The sequence below is a fragment of the Branchiostoma lanceolatum genome, chromosome 14, assembly GCF_035083965.1.
Source record: "Branchiostoma lanceolatum isolate klBraLanc5 chromosome 14, klBraLanc5.hap2, whole genome shotgun sequence".
Classification (NCBI taxonomy): domain Eukaryota; kingdom Metazoa; phylum Chordata; class Leptocardii; order Amphioxiformes; family Branchiostomatidae; genus Branchiostoma; species Branchiostoma lanceolatum.
The window spans coordinates 435063-449456 of record NC_089735.1 but is presented as its reverse complement, the minus strand read 5'-3'; the positions used below and the strand labels follow the sequence as shown (position 1 = coordinate 449456).

Sequence of the window (14394 nt, the reverse complement as noted above, 5' to 3'; positions counted from 1 at the left end):
GTACTGACCATCCGTATTTCCTGAAATGTTAATCCAAAAATGACACACAAAATATAGTTATATATAACTAGATTTATTCTGGTTGTTTACAAAATATATATTTGCTGAATTGCAATACCATGTTCTTGATCTTGTTATACATCACTTGGCAAATGACTATGTTGTAATCATATTGCACTGTAGCTTAATCTATTGCTATAGATTACAAATTAAAGTATTCTGATCGTTTATAAATATTGACTCTTGAAAAAAGAAGAACAAAGTCAAAACCAATCAAATACCGAGGCTCGGCGCCGTCATTTTCCCAACACTACAGATGAAAATATGTCACTGTACAGGTGCACTATACACAAGGTATACCTTCTTGTGAAACAACAAATATAATTATATGAACCAGAATTACTGCATGATTACACACAAGTTCTTCCTTTTTATGAAACCTGTGTTCACACTTGTAGCACTGACAAACGTCTTTACTCTGGGATTGTCATGGGTTCTGTGATGATGTTTCAGGACTTCTTATACTATGACTTAAAGGACTTTCCACGTTTGTCACAAAAATCCCAATCTGAGTGCACTATCATGTGCTTCTTCACTTGAACTCTTTCTGACAAATTGGGCACTCCTTGGATGATTCAACTTAGTGATCCTGAAAGTCTCTAGCATAAATAAAGTATTTATTGCACAACCCACACTAAATTGCTGGTCCTTTATCAGCCCCATGGCAGCGACGCTTGTGTTCAGCTACTGAACCGCTGTTCGCTTAGCACTTGCAATGTGTACACAGACTGCACTGTAGTCCTGCGTGTGGGGGAGGAGACATCCTTTTCTACATCTTCAGCTGGCACAACCACACCAGGTAGGTCATCAGACTCGTTGGACTCTTCCAAAGACACTGAACCCTCACTGGATCCACTGGTGCTGGTGTTTGAACGGGATCCACTGGTGCTGGTGTTTGAACGGGATCCACTGGTGCTGGTGTTTGAACGGGATCCACTGGTGCTGTTACTTGAAGACCAGGTACCCTTTCCCTCCCCAAGGCATGGCTTGTCAGGTGGTTCTTCATCTCCCTCCTGAAGGCTGGACTTGTAGGGTAGAACATTTGTGGTCACATGCACAAACCTGTCCTACTCATCAAACTCCATGGCTGAAATGCAAATTCCAAAAATGAATGCCTTTGTCTGGATAAACATTGATGACTCTGCATCTTCATTGAAATGACCACAACAGTATCGCTTCTTATGGCTTTAATACTGCTATAAGAGCTAACATCGTTCTAGTACTTCTACACATGGTGGTTCGTACTGAAGGATGGGGGAGGGGGGCGTTATATAGCGGTATCACTTCTACCACATATTTTCGCTCTGTGGGCATATTATATCAATTCCAGAGTATGTTACGTTGTTCTGGACACCCAATCACACTAAAAGACGTCAAAACCGCCGATGTCTTTGCTTCTAATGGCCCAAAATACGGCATTAGCCACTGTTTACCTTGACAACTTCGATGTGGTGTGTCACCGATTGAGAAATGTTCTCCCTATATCTCGACTTAATTTGAAGACCTGCCGATTATTTCTGGCTCCGGATGACCCTAAGATAGTCTGGCACCTGATAGGCCTAGTTAGATTACCAGTCGATGTCTCTATATGACGCTAGAGAAGGAAATTGTGGAGGACCTACCGCGGGCTTTCCAGCGCTCTCTGAAGGCAGTAGTGAGACACCTGATGGCGCTGTCCCACGGCTGAGTTTTCCTCGCGAAGGGCTGATAGGTCCGCGCGGCGTCGAATTTGTCTGCGCGTTGCGGCTGATAGGTCCGCGCGGACGGCTGATTTTTCCGCGGCGCGTCGAATGTGTCTGCGCGTTGCGGCTGATAGATCTCTTCGACCACCGAATGTGTCTGGCCATCCCGTGACGTACGTTATACCCCGTGAAAGGTTCAAGAAGTAAATGTAGAGCGTAATTATATATATATAATAAGCAATCGATTCTACGTGATAAGCAGTCGGGCCGCTCAAATCAGTGCGTAATCGGCACACCTTGTGTGTAGCCAAGGAGGTTAAATTAACCACCTTGTGTATAGCCAAGGACATAAAGCAGAGACAGACTCACTCACTACCAGACTGCCGTTTACAAGTTTATAAATTCGCAATAGCGTGCAAATTCCAGCGGAATTGGTCCCTATGCTATGGACCAGGGGGCTAGCAGAGAGTTCTTATCCCGGCTGTTATTACTCACCCAGAATACATGCTAAGGCCTGCAGTCCTTTATATCGTATGTTGAATTTCGTGCTAACTGGGCAGCTTGCTCTTCACTGTATGAAAGAGTTCAAAATGTTTCGCGTAGGTCGAACCTGAACAGTCTTTCTTATCACGGCCAGCTGTGGAAGAATAACTTTTTGATAAACCGGCTTCCGTGAAGCCTGAAGGAGGTCCTGTGCTGTCGATCCTTGCCTTGGATCCTGCCTCTTTGGCTGCAGTTCATCTGAACTCCGCAAGACGTCAGGTTTAAACAGAGAAGGAACAGGTTTGATGACAAAGACAAAGTTTTATCTCAATTGTTATTTGGCAGATTTTAATCACGTTCTTTGTCAGTAACCGTTTCAAGTTTTGTTCGCTCAATCTTTTACCCTAATATTGCAGCCGTGTGGGGCGTGTATGTAGCATTGGAGCCGCTAGGAGCGCTGCAGCAAATTGTGTTTTTTACTTGAAAAAACAAAACAAGAAAAACTTTGCTACATATGCTTTTAAGAATACCTGCCATTTTAAGTGCACTCAAAAATGAAATGAAACAATTTAAAGTATGTAGTTCAGCCTGTGATCTACCTTTGCTGTTGAATCATTAACTCTGTTGGTGTTCTTATACCTGTTACTATCAAATGTTGCTACAAGCCTTCACAAAAAGTCCAAAAAACACATCCCATATCTGCTTGGAGAGATGCACTGTTATTTATTCCAGTGTCAGCTAGATGAGCCTCACACCATGCACGCTTTATTCTACACAGACTCTGTCTCCTAGTGAGAGATGCAACTTTCCTGAGGGAAAAGTCTGTACAGCAATGGAACAATACAGGTAGAGCGGTTGCCTAGGTTACACAGCTGAAGCGGTTTCCTAGGTTACAAAGCTGAAGCGGTTTCCTAGGTTACAAAGCTGAAGCAGTTTCCTAGGTTACAAAGCTGAAGCAGTTTCCTAGGGCACACAGAGCAGTTTCCTATGTTACACAGGGCAGTTTCCTAGGTTACACATGTAGAGCAGTTTCCTAGGTTACAAAGCTGAAGCAGTTTCCTAGGTTACAAAGATGAAGCGGTTTCCTAGGTTACACAGGGCAGTTTCCTAGGTTACACAGGGCAGTTTCCTAGGTTACACATGTAGAGCAGTTTCCTAGGTTACACATGTGGAGCAGTTTCCTAGGTTACACAAAGCAGTTTCCTATGCTACAAAGATAGTGGTTTCCTAGGTTACAAGCTTAGCGGTTACCTAGGTTACACAGCTCAGTTTCCTAGGTAACACAAGAGAGATTTCCTATGCTACAGAGATGGAGCAGTTGATTAGGTTACATAACTAGAGCTGTTTCTTAGGTTACAGAGAATGGTTTCCTTGGTTACAAAGATACAGCATTTTTCTCAGTTTCCCAGGTTACACAGTGGTTTCCTAGGTTACAAGGGTAGAGTGGTTTCCTAGGTTACACAGGTAGAGTGGTTTCCTAGGTTACACAGGTAGTGTGTTTCCTAGGTTACACAGGTAGAGTGGTTTCCTTGGTTACAAAGATAGAGTGGTTTCCTAGGTTACAGATTGCACAGGCAGAGATAATCAGTCTCTGCAAATTGTTAAGTTCTGATTATCCTGAATTTCGCACTGGTCACTTTGAACTTCGAAAGCAACATATCAGACGTCATGGGCACAGTGTTACAAGCCCTACATGTCATCTTTCCAGGGTATCATATTACATTTGAGAGGGCACGATCCCCTAAATACAACGTATTTCTGTAGATATTTGTGATCATATGTGGCCGACACTGAATTTCTTGTGTTTTCAAAGTTTAAGTAACCAGCCTTAAAGTAAAGTAAGGCTGTTGCACATTGTCAAACATTTGTCATAATTTCTGGATTCCATCATGATCAAAGCCTACCAGCTATCACTACTACCATTCAGTATATCTTACATACAATCATTGTTTGGAGATTTCTTACTGCATTCACTCAGAATTCTTACAGTCCATTAACCTGCATTAGTTTCTTAAAAGTTGAAGCTACAACTATCAAATTTCAAGTTGAATCCACAGAATCTTTGTCTGGACTTTTCGTGAGCAAAAAATCTCAAGAGCATCCCAAAATTGTGTGAAGATGATCTAAATTTAAATTTTTCTGCATATCTAACTTCCTGCATGCAAGAAAACAACTCACATCTCTGCAGACGTTTCTGCTGTTGACTCGACACAGATAACATTATAGGTTTTGTTTCTAACCGACGTTATCATATGATTATAACGTTTCCCAGGACCAGGCAAAAGTTCTGTGGACTCGACCATGTCTACAGCTCAGTGCATGCGTTACATTGCTTCATGCACTAATCATGGATCTACTTACATCTCACCATGTCTTCTATCTTATTACTACTTACTCACACTAGTTAATGACACATCATAGGTTATTTGTTGTAGTGGTTCGTGTGGCATTATCAAAATGCAGTTTTTTTGTACAAAGGCAGTGGTTTCTTCATCTTTTTTTCCAATTCCTGCCTGTCTTTTACCATCTTTATGGAATGAGAAGAACAAAACATGCAAATGACACACACAAAAAAAACTTAAACACCACCTGACACAAACACAAAACAATTTCAGGCTGTCCGTCCATTTAAAATGATTGTACAAAATCAACACATAGTTTCATTTGATGTGTAAAATGTAACAAAACAAAACAAATATATGGATTTTGACACCAATTACAAAAAAATAATCTTTGGAATGAAATAATCTCAAACACACTAACATTCCATCATGCATTGCACCTGAAATACGGAGAGGTCAAAGTGCACATGACCTGTCTTGTTGAAAAGTACACGTAGTGAGCACCCATCTTAGATTAGTTCTCAACGGTGATCTTCCAGATGCCGATATTTACAAGATGAAGTTAATATTTCTAGTTAATAATCTAGGACACATTCCATGCGCCTCTGCTGTCTAACTGGTCAGCAGTCATTGGCACAGGTTTGTACAACATGTACCCCCCTCCCCAACATGGCCTCCCCCTCCGGACATGTTCCTGGCACCTCTGCTGTCTGCCAGCAATCATTGGTACAGGTTTGTATGACCTTGAACAGGTAACATGTGCCCCCCTCCCCAACATGGCTGCTGCACACTAGTGGTCAGTGCCCCACCCCCCTAACCTTTGCCCCTATAGTTAATCTTTGTTGCTGATGCACATTTTACAGGTGGGACTTTGCCCGTTGACCTTTCTGTTTGACCTGAAGGTCAGCCTGAGTGGTGCAGATCTGCACGTGTACCAACACTGTGGGAGGACACGTCGGCCACACCAACTTTACTTATCGGCTCTCGGATTGTAAGAAATTTATGCAGGGTCAGAGGGAAACAGTTTCAAAGAGTCAAGGCTATTTTTCCTCTGACCTCTTCCTGACTTCTTACTTGAGGTCAACAAGAAAACAGAGTCTGGGAGGAGAGCAACGTTGCACAAAGTCAACATAGTCTGACGCTAGTGCTACTCTCAGTCCTCCATTTTCACCTTGTCCTCCTGCTTCTGCTGGGAAGTGTCCGAGAACCGAGGAAATAAATTGGTGTGGCCTCATGTAACACTGGTCACTCTGCATAGGGAAACATCAGGCTTAAGTCGCTCATCTAATGTCATAACAATTTTTCTGTGAACGACAATGACTCTGGCATCTTACTGGAAGTTCTTTTAACAGGGCCAGAAATCTAAATCTGCAGGAGAAGTTGTAATATATTGCAGGGAGCAGAAAACCTAGAATTTCAAGCCCTTTTTCACGCGAAGTTGTACAGTTTTTTTGATGTCCAAGAGAAGTGACCAATGTTACACATACAGTACAGAGAAGTTCACCATACTGTGCAGTATCGGTGCATATCCAAAACATGAGAGCACCTCTATCGTTAGCTGCATATTTCTGACATTGTTCATTTACATTATAGTTTGTAAAAAGGTGCCACAATATTTATATACACGGCACACCTTCGCATCTATGCAGACGGCATTGTCTCCGCAACAATTTTCATGTATACAGTACTTGTAGGTGTCTCTACTACAATACTGGTACATACAGTATCAGTCAAAGCCTTAACCACAATACTCATGCGTCTTTGTCCTCTTTCTATCTCAAGTTGTTTTTGTTACCATGGCAATTCCTAGGCTCCCACTCAGCTGCCAATCATAACCACTTCGTCCAATCAGGCAGCACTAGACAGGGTGATTGACAGGAAGGTGACAATGCCGTCAATCAATCTGCCCGTCACCCGCTAGCGACGTCAAAGCGGACTTCGGTCGGTGACTCGACAATGTGCTATCCTGAAATGTTGTCATCTGAACCAGATACTGATCAGGGCGCACCTGTGGACTGCGTCACCGTTCCAAAGTCCAACTCTTTACAAATCAGTCGGTGTAGGGCCACAACAACTTAGCTGCTCGGTTAGTGGATTTACAGAAATGACGCTCAACTGGAAGATCAACACGAAAACAGAGTCTGAGAGGAAAGTCTGCACCTGATATCTTTTCTCCGATAACAAACCGACCCTCAGGCACTTTGCGTTTCCCCCTAGCCGTCTCTTTCCATCTTGTCCAGTTTCGGAAATTCTACATCAGTGTCCGAGAACCGAGGAAATAAACTGTTGTGGCCTAAAAGTAAAATAAGCCATTCTGAGGCAGAGACAAAAGGGTGGAATTTGTACCATGGTAAATTACACAACCTGTTCTCCTGATATCTTACAAGACAGAGTTCCAAGACATGTTTGATGAAGAGGGCTAAGAAGCGATTGTAGTGTTTGGTTATTCTGAGCCTATCTTGTGTCCATACAACAGGGTCACAGGGTACACCACTCAGGACTCACGTGCAGGCTGGGCTTAGACAAACACGGGACGAGTGGCTTTTTCATAAATTACGATGGCTGAACATTCGGGAGACTGGAACAAAAGACGTAACCAAAACAAAACCTGAACGTTTGTCCGGACTGGAATGTTGGGAAAGCCAGGGGTTTCTCTCGAGGGGGGGTTGATGGTGGGGGGGTGTTGGATGGGGGGTATGGAGGGATGAGTGGGGGTGATTTAGATGGGGGGGGCAGTGTTCTCGCCAGGGCATTTGAGCGTAGGGGGCCCCTACGCTGTGATTTGGATCCCCTATGCTGTGATTTTGGCCCCTATGTTGCCGGTTTCAACCAGCATAAGGGGGATTTTCTGTTGTTTTGATGAAAATGTAAAAAACTTTGGTTTTATTTCACAAACTAAAGCCCTCAAAATGCAGGAAATAGTGTCTTTGAGTGTTTTAAAGTTCAAAATTTCTAGGGAGAGGATGCCCCGGACCCCCCTACATTATTCCTGCCTGCAGCCCTCATCCTCACACCTGTAGCGCTTGCCATGTGGCTTTGCCACGCAAAGATACCCCTACGCTGTGAAAAAATCCTGGTGAGAACACTGGGGGGGGGTCTCACATGTTATAAGTAGGTAAATAAGGGTCCCTCTCCTTGCCAGGCAGACTGATTAAAGTAGGGAGTTTGTCTGAAGGAGGCATTCCTAAATAATCTATAGTGGCTGCTTAATATTGCCATTTGTGGTCACGACAGGTGCACATTGTTGTCCCTTTGATAACACCGCCATTTTCCATACGATAACTCTTGAGTTAGACCTTTTTGACACAAATAATTCAATAAATTAATTACCTAATTGACACACAGACAGTGACAAACTTCACCTATCCCGTGGATGATGGTTAGTGGCCAGGATGAGATCATCGCAAAAGTTTTTAAATTACACGTAAAAGCTGAGTTAATCCCGTTTGATTCCACACCGTTTCCTTGTTTCCCGCGACCTTGTGGACGATGATGTCCTTCACATCGCGATATTTGACGCTGTTCTTGACCTTGAGTAGAAGGAGATCATCGCGAAGTCTTTAAATTACACCTAAAAGTCACACTCCATAAATTAATCCCGCTTGATTCCGTTTTCTTTCCACATGCCGTTCTCTCGTTTCCCCCCAGCCTTGTGGACGCCGTTTCCCTGTTTCCCCGCGGCGATGTGGACGCCATTTTCCTTCGCGCCGCGGTGTTTGACGCCGTTCTCGTGGGCCTTCTCGTGCTGCTGTTTCTCCGGCTTGCGCATGTACGCGTCGTAGAAGAACTGGGCGAAGAGCAGGAAGTAGGAGAAGTACATGACGCTGGACCAGACGATGTTGTCGTAGGTCGAGCCGCACGCCTCGCCCTTCGTTAGCGCCGCGTAGCTGGTGTAGTTCACGACGCAGCCCATGACCATCTGGGCGGTCTGGGCGAGGGTGATGACCATGGCGTAGGAGCGCGGGACCCTGTAGCCGGCGGCGCGCACGGCGTAGTACGTGTACATCAGCGCGTGGACGGTAAAGTTCATGCAGTAGAACCAGCGGCCGGCGGCCAGCGTGTCCTTGTAGCTGTACCAGGCGTAGAGCAGCACCGTGATGTGGTGGTACCTGCAGTGGTGGGGAGGTACATACACTGATGATTAGAGCTGTGTACCAGTACACTGTACCAATACAGTACCGGGTACAATCAATTAGGTACCCACTCTAGAGCACAGAAAACACATTTGCAAGGCTGGAGTCAAAATTTCATCTGTGTTTTTATAAAAATAATACCTAGCACAATCAAATATTATGTTTTTACCAGTTCAAACATGCTTTTGTCCTTATTGAAAATCTAGCATTTTCCGAACAAGTAGTTTAGGTACAGGTTCAGGTCCGGACCTGTACCTAAACCTGTGTACCTGTACCTGTACCTAAAAAGGTACACAGCTCTACTGATGATACAGATTAGGGGGTTTGGGTGTGCAGTGAGGAGGATATACAGATACAACTCAGGGGTGTTTTCTAGGAGGGAAATGCAAGTGGGAGCAACTTAAGCACACTGAAGTGGCCGTTTGGCACCCCGTTCTCTATTGGCTACGGAGTTAGGCAGCAGAGAGAATGTTTTAAGTTAGAATGGGGCATTTTATCTAAGGCTTCCTAAGAGGCAAAAGGACATTTCGCACTGTCAGACAGGTCGCAATTTTATGCTTGTCAGAGAGGATCTGCTCCCCAGGGCAAGGGGGTGCATGGTCAGCACAGCATACTTGCTTCCCTCTTTAGATAGAGCCCTGCTAAACCTAGAGGAGCCCATTGTACAACATGGATAACCAGACCAGATGTGGAAGCAGGCACGCTGGCGTCGGTAGTTACAGGTTTGCATAGCAAAACCTTTGTTGGATCCGTTGGCATGTGTGGTGGCCGCCATCTTGATTTTGTGACGTCGCAGGGTAGCCATACCATTAAATTGGGAGGGGTGTTTTTTGGTGTCTACTTCTGGCTATACAATTTACAAATACAGAAGCTGGTGTGTTATGCTGTACTTCTGGCTATACAGATACAGAAACAGTACCAGTGGAGGAAGATGAGTTTCTGCTTCCTCAGTACGATGGATGCAAATTTAGGGCATCAAATTTCTGTTTTCTTGGTGTGAGGCGTCTAGAAGACACCCTGACCCCCTCCTAGCTAATAGCCTGTTGGAGAATACCATAGACAGTACCAGTGTTTCAGTGTTCCAAGGGAGTTGTGTAGCCAAGAAAGTTGTGTAGCCGAGGGTACACAACTCCCTTGGCTACACAACTCCCTTGCCGGCATTAGAGAACCTTGCCCCCCCTCTCAATATGTCGCCGTTATAGGAAGTCTACGAAGGAGGCTAGATTACCAGTGTAGGAAGATGAGTTTCTGCTTGCGCAGGACGATGAAGGCGGTGTCTCCCAGCTCCGGTAGTTTGCTGTAGGTGAAGTAGAACGCCCAGAAGTCCAGAACGGGCTCACGGTAGAAACGGGAGTCGCACACGGAAAACTGGAACCCGCGCACCTTCAGTATGAACCTGGGAACAGAGCAGGGAATGTCTCATAATAGAGTAGAATTACATTCTAGGCACAGGTACACGGGCAACTAGCAACAGAGCAGGGGACAGCTCGTTATGAAAATGTGTATGTATATGTCACAGTAGAGATGGCGATTCAGGACAATCGGCGATTGTCCTAGGACAGATTGCGATCGCAATCTCTACTAGTAGAATCGGCGATTGTCCTAGGACAAACGGCGATCGCGATCTGTCCTAGGACAATCACCAATTGTCCTTAATCGCCATCTCTACTGTGACATATACATGTATAATTTATATTTATATAACAAAGCTGGAAATACTAGGTGCATGTGCACTTGTGTGCACACGGAAACCTGGAGCTGTGCACCTAAGTTTTGACTGTGGATGCACCCAGATATTTGGGTAGGGTTATCAATACTATTACCATACACAAATGAATTGTATATACAGCATATTCTTGACATTTAAAATAATGATAAAACCTTTCTTGTAATTACTAAATGTTTGAAGTTATAGAATTTCGGTCTCAAGGTCTGGACTGTGTGTACTCCAAACTGTGAACAAGCTTATAGCACCTGCATAGCCAGCTGAACTTAGTGCAGGTTAGTGCAGGTTCTGATGTCTACCTGCACCTAACCTGCACTGGTCCATGTACTGGGTATATACAGGTTAGTGCAGGTAGAATTGGAGCTGTGCAGGTATTTCTGATGTCTACCTGCACCTAACCTGTACTACTACTAGTCCATGTACTGGGTATATACAGGTTAGTGCAGGTAACATTGGAGCTGTGCAGGTATTTCTGATGTCTACCTGCACCTAACCTGTACTACTACTAGTCCATGTACTGGGTATATACAGGTTAGTGCAGGTAAAACAGGGGCTGTGCATGTCTATCTGCACTGGTCCAGGTGCTGAGTAAGAAGCACATGATGTGGATGTTTGTTTGTTGCACCTATGAAAATGTAAATAAAGCATCGTCCAGTGCAAATAACTGGCATTAATGTGCAGAGGTGAAGCTTTTGAACCTGGCTCAACTTTTAGCACAACAATGTCTCTTGAGCCCTTAAGAAATACCAACCGCTTCTATGGGTCAAAAATTGCAAAAATGGGGTAGGGAATTTCCCTTCGTAACCCCTGCTTCTCCTATTGGGTCAGTTAAGTCATGCTTGCCTCGACCATTGATGTTTCTGACCTAGAGTGAAGAGATGCTGCTACAGCAACCCTACGGCCTCGCACTGAGTGAGTTTGTTAAAAACAAAATATATAGCCATTGTGGAATATTTATAGGTAAGGTAAGAAAAGCAATCATTCCTTCAACGACATTAAAAAAATGGGTTGACAACAAACTCTACGGGGACACTTCCACCTCTGTTGAGGCCGAAAAAATTCCGTCATTTTGAACATTTTTGACACAATGACAGTCAGACATCTCCAACATGTGTGTGCCCGACACTAATGACATCAAAGTCATGTGACTCGGAACATCCTATATGACATGAGTCACTTCCATATACTGTATGGTCATGACAGAACACTTGTTACTTTCTGTCCAATAGGATCACCAGGCTGTTTTAAAATATAGAAACTCACATTTTCATGACATTTGGAAATTGACAGTTTTTTGTAGAGTAACATAAAATTATCAGACCAAACATACATGGTTTAACAAACGACAGATACAAGGAAATGGGATGGTCAGAGTTTAGTACTGTGTTATTGTTTGATAAAACTTTCATAGTCTAAAACATAAAAACTGTAACCTTGAATCAAATCATTATTAAACGTTCTGTTCGTGCGACGTATACCAGACAGTCGGGTAAAAATAAAATGAAATCGCCTCTAATGTTATATTGACCACACAAAAATCAATACCACCACCGTTACAATTATGTCGAACTTATGCACTTACAAATCAATACGCACCGATTTAGCATTACAAAAATGATCGATAGCTACAGTTTGACGCTATAACTAAACATGACAAGGTTGCTATATTTTTCAAAGTTGATATTTCATATCATATATCCCGGCGGCATGTCGCCCCCCTCCCCACCCTGTGTAATATATGCAGCACATGTAGCAGAGCCGTCTAAGCCGGCAGTATTTCCGGTACTCACCACAAATCGTACGCGCTACGCAGCGCTCCTAGAGTCGAGAACACGGCCAGACCTCCGCTCCAGAGCGTCAAGGGTAGCCTCAGGTCGAACTTCTCCCGATTCTGCATGAAATATCTCCCCCCGAACACCAACACCACGTACAAAATGGCGTAGGTGAAGGCAGCTGTCCAGTTCTCGCCCATCCATTGCAGCGCCGCCTTCTCGTTAAAGTCCTGCTCGAACGGCAGCTGGAACTCGAACGGGTAGGCGATAATGTCGGACGTGTTGTCGGCCATGGTGGGGCCCCTGTCCCGCGTATCTAAGGAGCGGAGCCGCGTATCTAACCGGATAGAGAGACAATGGTGCCCGTATACACCGTACACGCCCAGCCGTATCCACGAGCCCAGACACCGGTAGTAACAAATTTCACGTCAGACCAGTCCACTCTGATTTACAGGGATTTATTGATGAATATAAAATCTTAATACATAACAAATAAGAAAATACGATTAAAATATGCTGATAAATATATGATTTGTAAATATGTGTAGTATTATGCACTAATTAAGAAGATATAATGATTTTTTTTAGTATAGCATTATTTCAAATTTAGATATATGAAATTGGTCACCCCTATATTTGTTGTAAGAATGTAAGATCCCCCTCCTCCTGATCAGACGTCATTCAAAAGAACGTATCTGATTGGCTAGCAGTGTGGCAATTAGATGGTTGCTGACCAATGAAAGAGAGGCATGGAATGAAGTGACGTCGGCCAGATTTGGCGCCAAACACACCTGAATGCCTACACATAGTACGTTTCAATAACACTATACCGACATTAAAGGAGCAAAGATACGATGTCGTTGTGTGGTGAGAACTGACAGAAAATTCAAGCCCTAATAGACTGATCCTGACTGTCCATCACAATTAGCGGTTCGACCAATGAGAGAGTTACTGCATGTCCATCAAATATTTGCAATTTTATGTATCAATTTTGCATTTCTACGTTTTGACGGGTGTGGGCGGGGCTATGGTATCGGTCTATTTACACAAGGCGCGTGAAACTAAAGATCACCATGTAGCTTATTTGTGTGCCGCTTTTGAACACTTTTGATAGGAAAGCCGCTTGCAAATGTTGCAAACAGTGGCATTGAATGTTAATTGTATAAACATTACAGCAACTAGAATATTTTCAGCTTCCAAGCCTCATAAAATGCCCTGGGTGCCGCTTAATACTCCACCACCAAAGTGCAGTTGCCAGGCAGCAGAGGTCGTGGCAGACCTAAGAAATCTTGGTTGGAGTGTAGTACGTAGTAGTAATGGTTTATTTATTGATCCATATTCACACATGGAGTGCGTCAAGACATGAGAAGGTGTGCGGCCCCACCAGTGTGGACCCGCTGGACAGAGCCGCTTGAAAACGTGGTGTGAAGACTAGCCGACTGCTGCCCACCCGTGTGTCAGGACACAGACAACCTTCTGAAACCAGCTCAGGGGCGCACCCGGGGGAGCCACACACTCTAAAATTCCAAACAATCAACGCAAGGACAGACTCATTTAAACACTCATTCTTCCCCCGCACCATCCCCGAGTGGAACGCCCTGCCTGGCACGGTTGTATCGGCTCCCACCGTTGAGTCATACCGCGCCAGGCTGGAGGCCTGCCCGCCTTAGCCTGGGGACTCCTCCCCCCCCTACTTTGCCCCTCGCGGGGTTATCTGGGGGTTTGATAAGTAGAAGTTAATAAGTTGAAGACCCCGGCAGCGGTAAAATCAATTGCAATTACTAGTACTGGATACTACTACTACTTCTTCTCACAATGAAAAGGGAAATAATTTTTTTGTTTTGATTAAAAAAAGTGGTGTCCACTAATGCTTTAGTTTGTCCAGGTACAGGTAGCGTTCCCGGTACACCAGGCATTCAGGTCTGGACCTGTAACTGGACAGTTTTATTGGAACATGTACGAGTGTCAATAAGGCCATGTTGTGAAGAAGACGTACAGAAGACGTCGAAAATTTGGAGCTGCTACCTTTCTTTTTAAGTCACTGTTTGAGGAATATTCTTGTCACTGCTATTACACGTGACTGGTGAATTTCCTCAACGAAGGGCATGTTGATATGATTATATGGATGACATCATATGGGGAACCCCAAAACTGATGCGAGCGTGCGAATTAAAGAACAACAAAGTTTGGCAAAAA

General features: G+C 44.2%; 1 protein-coding gene across 1 annotated transcript; it reads right to left on the bottom strand.

The window, feature by feature from the left end:
* Window positions 1–2923: 2923 nt before the first annotated feature.
* LOC136448121 (very long chain fatty acid elongase 6-like) lies at window positions 2924–12624 on the bottom strand. Its single transcript, XM_066447271.1, has 3 exons — window positions 12217–12624; window positions 9929–10096; window positions 2924–8676 (listed from the first exon to the last, which is right to left on the bottom strand). The coding sequence occupies exons 1-3, from the start codon at window positions 12489–12491 to the stop codon at window positions 8160–8162; spliced, it is 960 nt and encodes a 319-aa protein (XP_066303368.1). The 5' UTR covers window positions 12492–12624; the 3' UTR covers window positions 2924–8159.
* Window positions 12625–14394: the final 1770 nt, after the last annotated feature.